Consider the following 12,847-nt stretch of genomic DNA (forward strand, 5'->3'; position numbering starts at 1 on the left):
TTATTTATTTGCGTGCCAAATGACAATGGGGCACGCATGGGGCACGTGGCTGTGGCACAACTGGCGGCTCATTATGCTCCGCAATGAAGCGCGAATTAAAGTAAAATGGCCCAAACACAAAAATTTGCAATTCAAAGTAAACAGAAATCAAGTGAAACAGCAGCGAGAAGTTAAAGTTAAAACAACACAGGCGAGGATGGCGCCGCAAGTTGGCTAACCAGAACGGAAGTTGACATTATTTTTATTTTCGCTCGTTTGTTCTCTGTGTTTTTTGTTTGTTTGCGTGTTTTCTTTTGATGTGTGTGTTTTTGGGGGGAACGGGTGCTTCAAAATGCGGAATGGAGTTGAGTGGCCAGCAAACAAGTTGCCACCGCCAGCGGATCCCAACTGGGTGTACCAGTATGTGGGTCTGTGTGCGTGCGGCAAAGCCAAAATAAATGCCAACAAGGATAATTCCGGGGTAATCCGATTTAGTGCGTTGCCCGGCGCTAGTTCCCCGGATCCGTGTTGCACACACACACAGAAACCCTCTTGATTATGTGCCACTGCCCCGGACTAGATGCCCACTTCTGGTTGCCTCTCTATCGTCGTCCTGGCCAATGTCCTGGGCACTCACTAGCCAGCTGATGCTGGTCGGTTGGCCAGCAGATTCCGGCATACACAGTGGGTCAGGTCCAGGCAAAACAATTTTCCATGGAACTAATAGCTTTAGACTTTCCATTAAATTTGCCTGCGAACAAAGTAGTTTGCTGGCAATCCGAATTTAAAGTAATTAGAGCGCCTTTGTTTTGCAAACCTCGGATCAGAGTGAATCATAAACATGGGTGTTCTTTGTGGATTTGAATATAATCTAATCCATTTGGCCCACTGTTCGACCCTCAGTATTTTTTGTCCCTTCTTTGTTGGGTGTTTTAGCATTTGCAGCAGGATTTGGACTTTTTAATGTTGTTTGAAACGCAGTGGTCGGTGAATTTCGTTTGGAACCCATAATGTTGTTTTAGTCACTGGCACCTTTCCACTGCCACAGTCCTTGTGGGTTGAAAAATTAAAAACATAATTTTCATGTGGCCGCACGCATTGTTGCTGCCTTTTGCATAATTGAAGAACGTAGTCGGAGCGCAGAATGCTAATGTCGACCGAGGGTAAGTCTGCGGCTTTTGTGTCTCCTGCCAACTGCGGTCTTTAAGACAAACGACGACGAGGCTATTGGACAAATAAGCACGGCCAAAATCCGTCTCAGACGGCAACAATTGCTCCAAGGCTCTTCAAATGAGAATGGGTATGGGAATGGAAATCGAGCGCTGACCTCGAGTCATTTTGTCCCATCTCGACATTATTCGATTCTATTTTAGCAAGTTGTCTTTAAAGTCCGCAGGAATAAACGCCAAATTTAAGAAGCTTGTGCTTGAATACACTTTTTGGGGGTTAAATACTTCCCTAAGCACTTAAACGGCACACGTGGCGTATGCGCAATAAAACGATAGCGATAGCTAATCACTGAAGTACATTGATTACGCAAAGTCTTAAAGCCATTAATTGAAGACCTTGTTTCGCGGAGCGAGCACAAGTATTTCGATTTTATTTCTATGTGCTCCTGGGCATCCTTTGCCCGACGCATCCTTTCGCCAGAACAGCTGGGATTCATTTCGCCAAAGCGAAAACCACTTCGCAATGCTGGCACAAATGTTTTAGCTTCGTTTTGCTTTTTCGCTTAGAAATGCACAAAGGAATTCGGCACAAAGTGGGTGAAGCGATGCCTGTTAAAAATGCATTCGTGCTGCTTTTTTGAGCGAATTGCATGCGATAAACTTTATAATTCAATTGTGGTTCTGCAAGTCGTGTGTCGTGTCGAAGGCAAAGCTGGCTTGGAATATCAAAACTGAGTTAAAGCACTTGTAGCCGAACCGCAAAACCACTAACTTAAATCAGCCGCTTGGCGGTTTTATCGCAGAGTTTTTCATGTTTTACGGAAGTTAACTCAATCGCCACCGCAACATTCCTCACAACTTTAGTTCCATCCGAAGTATTTGCTACTAGCAGTTATTTGTTACCATTTTTAAAACTAAAAAAAAAAAAATTATATTTAAGCCTAAATAGTTTATATTCATCGCGTTATGGAAGTTCTGGTTGTATATCCAGAATTTCGTAAGTAAATTCCTTTAATGCCAGGACCTCATTATGAAGCCAATTGTAATTAAAGACCAGAATGTCCTTTGAAGGTCCTGTCAATCAAGTGACCATGTCACAAACTTCAAGGGGCTTTTCCTCGCATTAAATGAATAACAAGCGACCTACTTGAACTATTATGTAGCATATAAGCAGCTAATTGGCTTGTTAAGGAAATTAATCTGTTGGTGAAAAGTTTGACACTTTAATATTAATCAATTGGCGAAGGTGTAAAAAATTTAATTTATTTACTTCGACTAAATTGAAATTGAAAACAACTATAAAAATATATTAAAGAAATGGGTTTTTGACATAAATTTATGTTCCAGTTTCCCTAGAATCCATCTTCAGACCGCAATAGCAGTGAGCTTTTGAAAGGCGCGTCATACCATTCAGCTTTTGCATGCTTATCGACTGTGTCTAAATAAAGGTTTGTGGCACTACTATTCAGTTTGGTCTAAAAAGGACGAAAAATTATACTTTTGTAAAAAGAAATTTGAGGTAATGTTCCAACTGGTAAAAACAGCCGCTAGGTGGAGTGCGTAATTGTGCGCCAAATTAAATAATTAAAATAATTCTAACTAATATAAGATTTGATGTTCCTTTGTTCATTAAATCTAAACGTTTGATTATCTTATTTTCTGCTTGGTAGGGAAATTGAATTTGAGGACTTGATAAAACATAAACATAAATTGATTTATATAGTAGAAAGACAGTTGCATCTGTTAGAAAATATATTTGCTTCCAATTCGTATTGCACCAAATCTTGCCCCGAAACTGAAACATTTGTCGGCCAATCGACTTTCACACTCGTGAATCATATTTCGATTGGAGTTGGCACTCACTCGTCCGCCCACGTATTTACCGGGTTCAGTTCAGGTGCACCGGGTACCCTGAATAAGCAGTACATCCTGCGGCCGTAAACGCAAATACACCTAAGTTCAAACACCTGCTAAAGTTCAGAACATCAACGGCAACGTTGACCGCAACAAGCAAACAAATGAGGGTCAAACTGTGAAAAAAGGAAAACATCCTGGCCCGCCAGGCCCGAAACACAGGCACATGCTAGCTCGCACATTTCAATGCGCCACATTAACCCACAGCCTGGGACACTCATCCTTATTTTCCAGCAGGATCCTACCTCTGATTCCCTTTCAATTAGAGCGGGCTGAGAGGGGCAGAAGCCAGATGAACTTTGACCATTCAACACGTCCATTTCCATTCGCAATGAGTGCATGGGTGTGGCAAAGGGGGCAAGACTTTTTGTTTTAAAAGCTGAGTGACTTGTGACTTTATTTTGAACCATTTTTCCATAGAATATTTATAATTATTTTATTTGCATTAATTATCCCCCTAGCGCACCCCTGCTAGTCTCGTTTTTTATGAGTTGGCCAACAGGAAGACCAGGAAGTTGCTCGTAATTCTGTTTCCGCTTGATTTACAAATATTTGCATGGCAAAACATTTTTCAACAATTTTGCGGAAAAGCGGGTGGAAAAAAAAAATGGCCGAACAACAAGTGCAAAAATAGAACAAAAAGTCTTTACCGAAAATTGCAAGGAAATGCAAAACTAGCAAACTTGTTGAAATGTTTCAGGCGAACTATTTTTGTGGCCAGTTGAGTCTTAAAATATTGGTCTGATTTCGGAAAAGTTGAACAGAATGGTTCAACATAATTATGGCAAATCGATCAGAGTAAATTCTCAAAGAATAGCAGTTGAACTGAAGATTAATATCTTTCTGCTACTGAAATTGTACTTTAAGTAGATTATTAACAAATCCTTTTTTCCACCTTCTACTATAACAACAGGGGTAAAATTTAATGAGTGACTTCATTTCGCCAACTAATTTGTTTATAAAGTATGTCTCAAGCTGTCTATCATTTCATTTCATTGTTGTCATTTGCTTAGTATACTTCGTTGTTTGTTTCCCCTCATTTTGACATTTCTGTTTGCTTATTTACTTATTTGCATGGCTCTTCTCGCTCCCGCAGGACCCTCCAAAGGACCCTTAGTCCTGCCATTTGCTTGACTTCCTGGCGGTAGTAGTTTTTATGCGCCGTCTTTATGGGTTGGCTGCTTTCAGTTGCCGGGGGCGAAAGTTCGGGTTCAGGAAGTTTCGCCATTTGCATGTCAGTCTGGCAAAGGACTTGCGAGGACCATTAATAATCGGCTGCCTGTTGCTCCACCTGCGCGAATCCTTCGCGTTGAAATGCATTTGCCGCATTAATCACACGCGAATTTGGACGCTCGTTTGATGGCAACAAATCCTTTTGCGAATTCCCGCCAACATCGGCGTCCAAATCAGGGTCCCAAATTCATCGTCCTGCGAGTGGCTGCAGCTGCTCATTATGGGCGCCAGTTGCTCCCCGGTCGCAGCACACAAATCTCCCCAAAGTAATTTACTGGCAACTGCGCAAAGTGCACTCTGCTATTTTTCAAATCGCCAAGCCAGACGCAATCCGCTGACTTCTGGCTTCAAGTTGAAACTGAAATTGAATTGCGATTGATATTGATTGGCTGCGTGCTTGAGCGACAACTCGGCCAAATCATGTGCAGCCAGCCGGGGATTTCCCCATCTTGTAACTTTCGCTTATTGTTGTTTTCTTTTTCCCGCCCTGGATAACCAGATCCTTGTCGAACTTGCTGGCTGGCTGGAAATCGAATTTGGAGTCCCTTAGCTCCCAGCCAGCATATTCGCATATAAGTTGTGTATTGTTTAGTCAAGTGCAGCTGCTCGTGCAGCTTGTTTATGTGCTGTGTAAATAGGAGTCGGATGGAGCTATGAGTGCGCAAGTTAAATGGAAGCTCGGCGCACGAATTTCTGCAATTTAATACAGGCCAACTTGAGTTTGTCAAATTAACTGGGAAACTTATGGCCTTTTTGTACATTTTTCCGAAAGATCCAACATTATTAAATATTTTGTTTTAATAGTAACATTAAAGTAATTTAGCTACTTTTATTTGAAGGTTAAATTACCAATCTCTTGTTAGCCTGTGCTTAAGTATAGAAAACTTAAGGCTATCTTTCGAATTTTCAAGTCCTAGATATGTGCGTGTATTCATTTACCCACTGACTACTGACTGACTTGTAAATTTGCAGTAATTAAAGCTTGCAAATCGGAGACAGCACACTGTGGCCAGCACCAATGCGGAAGCAATCAAACAAACGCAGTAACAAGGATTGCATTAGGATGCATACAAAAGCACTCCAGGACTCCGGACTCCCGGACTCCAGGACACGGGGGAACCACAAAAGGTGGCCGGGCAAACAGGTGCCAAGCGGGCAGGAGCAGCACTTTCTGCCACAAAGAGCTGAGTGCTCCAGATTGGGATGTGCGGCAGCAGGAGGTGGGCAACAATGGCAGTTCCTGCCAGGACAACGATGGAAACAGGAAATCCTGGCGACACTAAAAATATTTTCTACCAAATTTACAATATGAAGTGGCTGGCTTCAGTTTGCTGCCAAAGGTGCTTGCTTGCTTGCTTATGTATGTAACATTGTAATATGTATAGTTTAGTGTGTGTGCTGCCACAACATTCGCATAAACCAACTGACACACACACACACACAGAGAGAAAAACACGCCGTATGTGTGCAGTATACAAAATGTTGCACTTCATTGCGTTGACAGAAACAAACGTGGCACAAATGTGGAGTTTCTGCAGCTCCTTCTGCTCGTCCTGCCACGTCCTGCGAATCCTTATTCATCCAACCTATGAGACTCCATCTGTTGCTGAGTGCATTTCGAACATAATTTTCAATTTTCAAACATGTTTTGCCATTTGCTCGAGCACTGCGAAATTGTTTCTGTGTGACATTTTTTGATTTGCTTAATGGTCGCTCGGTGACTCGGCATTCGGCAAATGGACGTTTTATTTGGGTTCCTGATAGTTTGAAAACACTCTGCAGTTACTAGAATTTAACCATTTATTAAAGCGCTTATCACTGGTTTAAATTTCATAGATTTTAAGCTGGAATCAAGCCTATGTAGAAATGGTAGCCATTTATGTTTAAAAAATGCCTCCAATATACACATTTTTTTTAAATTTGCTTGTCATTTTTGCTCTGCCTCTTTTTGAATCAATTTAACATGTTTTTTGAACCTCATCCACTTGCCTGAAGTAGATTGCCATAAAGGGCTTTAATATAATAAGCTGTTAACGTTTAATTGCTTTTTACTGAAACACATGCAACACATGCTATCATTATCGTTTGGCTAAACGATTTAAATTGCTCCTCTGCGATTCCCTGTGAATTGGGCCAATATCATTTGATATGCGCTTTGAGACAAAGGCTAAAACCGCTTAGAAACCACACAGGAAAAGGCCGAAACACGGGTTAAAGTTGCAGCCAAAAAGCGGGCCAACAATTGGGGAATTGTACTGACTTCGTTCTCTACCCTTTTTTCCTGGTCCAAATCCTGATCCTGCTGCTGGTCCTCATTGCTGGTCCTTTTTGCTGGACGGACTTGGCTCCGCAGGCAGCATAATTAATTGCGGTAATTAGTGTGTTGGCAACAAACAGCAAACACACGAAAACATTCAGCAACAGCAAGTGAAACCAGCAGAAAATGGGCAATGGGGGGAAAAGGGGGGGGGGGGGGGGGGGGGGGCAGCCGTACCGATGCATTTATTTTGCACAAGATTTGTGGCCCCGCCAAACTCTGGCATATTAGTTGGTTTGTGGACCAACTTTTATTAACGACTCCAGCCGAAGCGAAGGATATACTCGTATATAATTATATATGTATCTCCCGACTGTTGAAAGGCCGACGGCGCTAATTTAGTTGGCCGCCTTGGTTGTTCAGTGGCATCATTAGAAAGCGGGAAATGATTTTTATTGCTAAGCAAACGGCGGGGGTGGGGGCAGAGACAGCTACTCGGGCGCAAATCTCGGAGCAAAAGGATCTGTGCGAAAAAGGACATAACCCCCTGGAGGTCCAGTTGCTCCAGCTTGGCGGAGCAAAGAAACCCGGACATTTTGCTCTTTGCCGTTCGCTTTAATTGGTCACTTGGCGAGCACAGAAGAACAATTTAATTTTCGCCATTTTCCTATTATCTCCGTCTGTGGATAGACGTCTTCTTAGCTCGGCTTTATGTAATTAAGGGCTGTAACAAGGGCAGCCGGGGGGCGTGGCAGCGTCTGTTGTGTGTTATTACCACCGCAGTCATTAAATCTTTTGTGTGTAATTAAAAAATTACAATTTAATGCCTTGCGCTCATTTATTGACACGGCGTGCGGTCGTTGCAAAAGCATTCACATCCGCACCGACATCCGCATCCGCCCCGTGGCCAAGCAGCTTCAACGAGCGGAAAATCGCGGGAAAACCAAGTGGAGAAAATGTGGAACATTGTGTTGGTGGCAAAGGAAGGGGATAATAATGAAGCACTGATGGAATTCCTAATGATGCAAGTCAGCCCGTCTACAAAACGTGTTAAGTGTGTATTTATGGCTAGGTAAATGTTGTTAAGACTTCGTATCGCCACCGGCTGTTTTTCCTTAGTTAATGCTGATTACTTGGTAAGAAAAGGGATTTATATTGTCAGCTTAAGAAATGTGATGTGGATAAAGAGATAAACAACGTTGGCCGATAACCACAACATTTTAAATCTGCTCCCGTAGAAATACAGCTTTGGTTTTTAATTGAAAGCCGAGTGCCGAGTGCTGAACTTTCGATGAGCCAAATGAAAGGAAACAGATATGTGGGCAAAAAAAAAAAGAGAAGAGGAAAACTCTCCGCTGACAAGGAAATTGCATTGCCCGAATGGCCTCGCCCCCCATCGAGTCGGATGGCATATGACCTGGAGCGGATTTCGCGTTGATTTGCTCTAAAAGCCCGTGCGAAACTGACCCACTTGCCGGTGGATTGGCGAATTGGCGGTTGCAGGCCTAAAATGGCCGAATTCTGCATTTTTTCGCAGTATTTATTTGTCCTCTTCTCTTCTCTGCTGGTTCAGCTGTCGCGGCTCAAAACGTTGACTTAAAGTGTTGATATTGACTGGGCAAGTGATTTGAACGGCCTGCTCCTCTCATTTGGAAATTAAATAGCCGGGCTGATTGTTTTGAACCGCACCCAAATAACGGCCACGCTCATTGTGATGCGGATGGCGGCGATGGCCAAGGGGAAATGTCAATGATGAGCGGAGCATCCATGTCCGTGTGCGTAGTTAGAAAAATATTTAACGCGCGGTCGGGCAATAAAAGTCACCACGCACAATATGGCGCCCAGTCGCAACGCATATAGGCATCCGCAACAGCAACAACATCCGCATCTGCATCCGAATCCGACGTTTGGCATTCAACTGATTTATGCGGCTGTCAACGCAGTGCTCCTATTCCTTGCCAAAAAGGCATTCCGGCCAAAAGCGCATATGCGGGTCCTTAGTTGAGCCCCAGTTGACGTGGCTGATTGACAAACCGCGCCCGTTGAACAAATGAACCATTTGCCATGCGGTCCGTCGGTTGTGCAAATGGCAGTGCAACCTGTACGGTTAGCTATATTGCAACTAATCAGAATTTCCTTTGATACTCGCTTTATTGTTTTCTATTCAATGTAGAGCAATTTAAAACTGCCTTGAGTTTTAGAAAAAAAAGTTGTATTTAAAATTAGAATTTTATTATATAAAATTTACAAATACGTTGTAAGTTGGCTTTACGATCTTTTCCTACAATTTATTAAAAATCCTTCTAACTTAAGGGAATTTTTTTACGGGTACTTCTCTTTTTTCCTATTTTCATTTCCTGATTATCTGTCTGCATATCGGTCACAGTCGTTTGAGTAGAAACCGAGTGTAACTGACTTCCACTTTCACTCTCAGATATGTGCTGACTGATTTTGGTATAGGATCGCGGAACGGAGAATAGGTATTTCAGCTGCTCCAATGGAAGTCCGTGCACCCTGCCGATGTATTCCTTGCCCGCCATACAGGAGCCACGCAGTGGGGTATCGCAACCGCCGGTCTGCCGCTTTGAATGATGGTATTCAAAGACGATGCCCAAGGCGCAGTTCTTCGACCTGATGGTATTTCGCACATCAATAACACTGAAGGTGAGTATGTTCTCGAAAACTCCCAACCCGATGGCCTCCTCAATGGCCGCATCAGTGACCAGGTAGCAACCAAGGGAACAGTCAGTGCACAGATCCCTAACATTTACGTGATATAAGTTGTCTGCTCGCAGAAATATGGATATTACTATGTTTGTCAGGCAACGATCCCACAGCGAGTCCAGCAGTTGTCTGTAGAAACTATCAAGTATTTGCAAGCACTGCCCACGACAGAACTGACACGTGCTCGAGGTCTTCTTGTGCAGCCTTTTAACGCCATCCATTTTCTGAATACACTCTTTGGCCAAACACTGAAGATTGGCATTGAGGCTATTCACCTGCGAGCGGATATCGCAGAGATCCTGGCTCTGAAGGCCCTCCAAACGTCGATTCATCTCCTCCAACTGGTTGGATAAGTCGCATATAGCCGGGCAGTTGGAACATGGCGGTGGATTCTTCGAGCAATGTGGCTCCTCTGGTAAATAGTAACAGCAGAATGGGTCTGCGACCTTGCAATCACAATATTCGTGGGCACCATAAGTGCAGCTTGAATTTGAAATGGTTTCTTCAATTTCCACTGTAGGCTGACCACGCTTTGCTAAAGAATCTTTAGAACTGTGAGACTTATCAAGGCGATCGCCCTTTGCTTGCTTCTTTGTGGATTTTTGAGAACTATTCGTGTGGTGGTGTGCAGACTTCGACTTGGAGTGATCTGTCCCAACTACTTTGGAATTCTCAGATTGATCCTTCTGATATTGCTTAGTTCCCCCACCCGCGGGCACCACAATCAACGGTCGCATGCAAAATCGTGTGGCTGTTTGGTTCCTGGACGAGTCCTTCTTCCGTTGAGGTGCTGGCACTTTCGGCGTTTGAGCGGGACAAGTTTTTGTAATATCCCTCTGTGGCTCCTGGCTATAGCAAACGTTGATGGAGGACAGGCTGGATTCATTGGACACCGTGCATGAGCATGAGCTGTCCCGGAAGTGCAGATCAACTGTGGGAATATCCCTGGCCGCGGGCTCTTCAAAGGACACGCAGCTGTGGCGCTGGCTCTCGTGTCCATTGCTGCGTGGGGACTTATTGGGTTCCGGTTTTGAGGAACAGCGGGTGATTTTCGGGCTTTTATCGGATGCACTTTTATTGCACCGGTAGGAAGGTTCATCATTTGTGGCGCAATTCGTTTGCTTCGAGGACTTAGCGGTTTCACAAGAAGGCTTACCGGCATCATTTTGATGGTCGTGGCTTTGGTTATGCGTATTTTTTTTCTCCTTTCCGGATTTATTCAATTTACTACAGAAACCGCCAGCTAAAAGGCGGCTTTGTGAGGCCTGCAAATTTAGAGCGCTCCTGGAACGAAATCTTCTAGGCATGGAATTTTGCACCCGGATGAGGTTTGTCCTATACCGCTGATATACTCTATTATATTCTAAACAAAAACGTAAATTTTTTGTTTTCATTACTAGCAAGCTTTACTTACCCGGATCTGAGCAAAACCTGTAGATTTTTTGTGAATTCCTCATAATTTGATCTTCCAAAGAAAAGTCTGCATTTAGGGGATGGTTCGCGTTCTGACTAAAAACTTGATCTCTTTTTTCCATCTTGCAACATTTTTATGCTTTGAACTTTTTGTATAAAAATTTAGAGCCGAATTTTAGAAATTAACACTAAAAGCTACGCCAACCTATAGACATTTGTTTTACTAAAATATTTCCATTCTATTTACTTACCACACACACAATCTCTCATCGAAATTGAATATACTGATTTATACATCAATAAATCGAGGCACAAAAGATTCTGGTTTGATATTCATAACTTTTATTATGGCTCACACACAATTGGCAAACGAAAGTCGGAAAATATTAAATCTTTGGCTAGGTATTATGGTTTAGATTTAAAACCACTTTAGCTGAAATACATTTAATTTCATTGAGTATAAATAACTTTTGTAAAATATATGTTTGCTATTCCCTCGTTTGCATAATATTTGTATTGTGGCGAAATGTTTAAACTTATTTTTACATCTATATTTATTCTGTATTATTTAGCCCTGGAAATTTACACGTGGAATTGTTTCATATTTATATAAAACTTTTAAATGCTGTCGTTAAGCTCCTTGATATTTATATTAATTGTTTGATGCGTTTGATGGTATTCCAAAACTTTATATATTTATGTAGTTTAGTTGAAAATATTGTTAGTTATATCGAATGACGGAAGGCTTTTGTTTGTATATACTAAACTAATGTTCTTTTTTAGTTTTGGCAACTGTCTGTTTGTATCTTAAAGATTTGGCAACGAGATGCGAAGTTGCAGGGAAAACTTATAATTCATGTTAAAATATACTGGAATGTTGAGCAAAGCTTTAGTTTTGCATAATTTTGGGGAGCCAAGGCCAGCAAACCATTGATTATGTCTAACTGCTATGAGGATTTGTTTAAATACATATAAATATCCTATAAGTGATCCACTAATATCTTTCAAATCGAAGCACTGAAAGCGTAATAGAAATTCTTACTAAACTTAACATTCTTTAAGGTTATATTAACGCACTGAACTTAAGAGTAAACCAAATTACTTAGACCGAGCAAATCAGACAGAAAAGTGTCGCCGTGGACACGCCTTACAGCTATACAAAGCACATGGGGTTTAAGGTCCTGGTTTCCGGTTCCGCTAGGTGCATCACCCGTCATCCTTCATCCGCCTGCAGATTCAGATTCATCCCAGGAACGGCCGCATCAGGACCATTAGTGACATCAGACCCAGTTCCACGCACAGATTTCGGGTCTCCTTGACCCCCGAAGAGACTCGAGGCTCCAGGGAAAGTGTCTTGTACTTCTCCACCTTGGTGAAGTCACTGAATCCGGCCAGGTTTCGTGATGCGGCCCGCACCAGGTAGACGGTATCTGGCTCTAAATTTGTCAGAAGGAATGTTGCCCCTAAAATTGATAGGAACCATGAGGTTACATATCGAATAGTCATAGCAAAAGATAGGTCTAAGTATAATTTGAAGCTTAACTCACCTTCCTCGAACGCGTAATCCTTCCGCCTGGCATTGGTCCATTTGCCCGCGTCCGTCTTAAACTCCATTTCGGTCATGTACTCGATGCGGAATCCATTGACCCCCATGGGACTGTCGGGAGGACCTCGTGGAGCACTCAGTACCACATCGAAGGTGTTTGAATTGAAGCCACGCAGCTGGAAGTTTGCCGGAGACGGGGGCTTCTCGCCCTGCTCCAATCGCGTGGTCCTCTCGATGGTGCCCAGGTCGTTCCTGGCACGACACCTGTAGTTATCGAAGGCGCTGGTGTTCAGCACGTGGATGGTCAGACTCGACCAGTAGCTATCCGATTGGATTGTGTACAGCCTGTTGTTGCTGTGCAGCTTGTTGTGTTTGCGATACCATGTGAAATTCGCTGGAGGTTCCGCCAGTGCCTCGCACATAAGGGTCGCAGTTCCGTTTATGTATGCGTACTTCAGACTCACAAATGGAGTCTTGGACCAAATGGGCTTGTCTGCACAGGGAAAAATATGAAGCATATTATAAAATATATTTGAAGATACTTCATGGGGAAAAAGGTCCTGTTTCGTAATATTTAAGCCATCGAATTTACATTATTCAGATAGCGATGGA

At 42.8% G+C, this 12,847-nt stretch overlaps 2 protein-coding genes across 2 annotated transcripts in view; both read right to left on the bottom strand.

Moving 5' to 3' along the window:
• Positions 1–8,786: 8,786 nt before the first annotated feature.
• LOC6613374 lies at positions 8,787–10,901 on the bottom strand. Its single transcript, XM_032727592.1, has 2 exons — positions 10,691–10,901; positions 8,787–10,639 (listed from the first exon to the last, which is right to left on the bottom strand). Exons 1-2 carry the CDS (start codon positions 10,809–10,811, stop codon positions 8,856–8,858), a joined length of 1,905 nt encoding a protein of 634 aa, XP_032583483.1. The 5' UTR covers positions 10,812–10,901; the 3' UTR covers positions 8,787–8,855.
• A 107-nt stretch (positions 10,902–11,008) lies between these two features.
• The window catches only part of LOC6613375 (neural cell adhesion molecule 1-A), a 58,441-nt gene continuing 56,602 nt past the window's right edge, over positions 11,009–12,847 (bottom strand). The window contains exons 6-7 of the mRNA XM_002037813.2: positions 12,237–12,728; positions 11,009–12,152 (exon numbers count right to left, since the gene is read on the bottom strand). Of these exons, the coding sequence (XP_002037849.1) occupies positions 11,932–12,152; positions 12,237–12,728 (713 nt within the window). The 3' untranslated portion in view covers positions 11,009–11,931. The remainder of the gene's footprint in view (positions 12,153–12,236; positions 12,729–12,847) is intronic.

Source organism: Drosophila sechellia, chromosome 2L (genome assembly GCF_004382195.2).
Source record: "Drosophila sechellia strain sech25 chromosome 2L, ASM438219v1, whole genome shotgun sequence".
Lineage (NCBI taxonomy): Eukaryota > Metazoa > Arthropoda > Insecta > Diptera > Drosophilidae > Drosophila > Drosophila sechellia.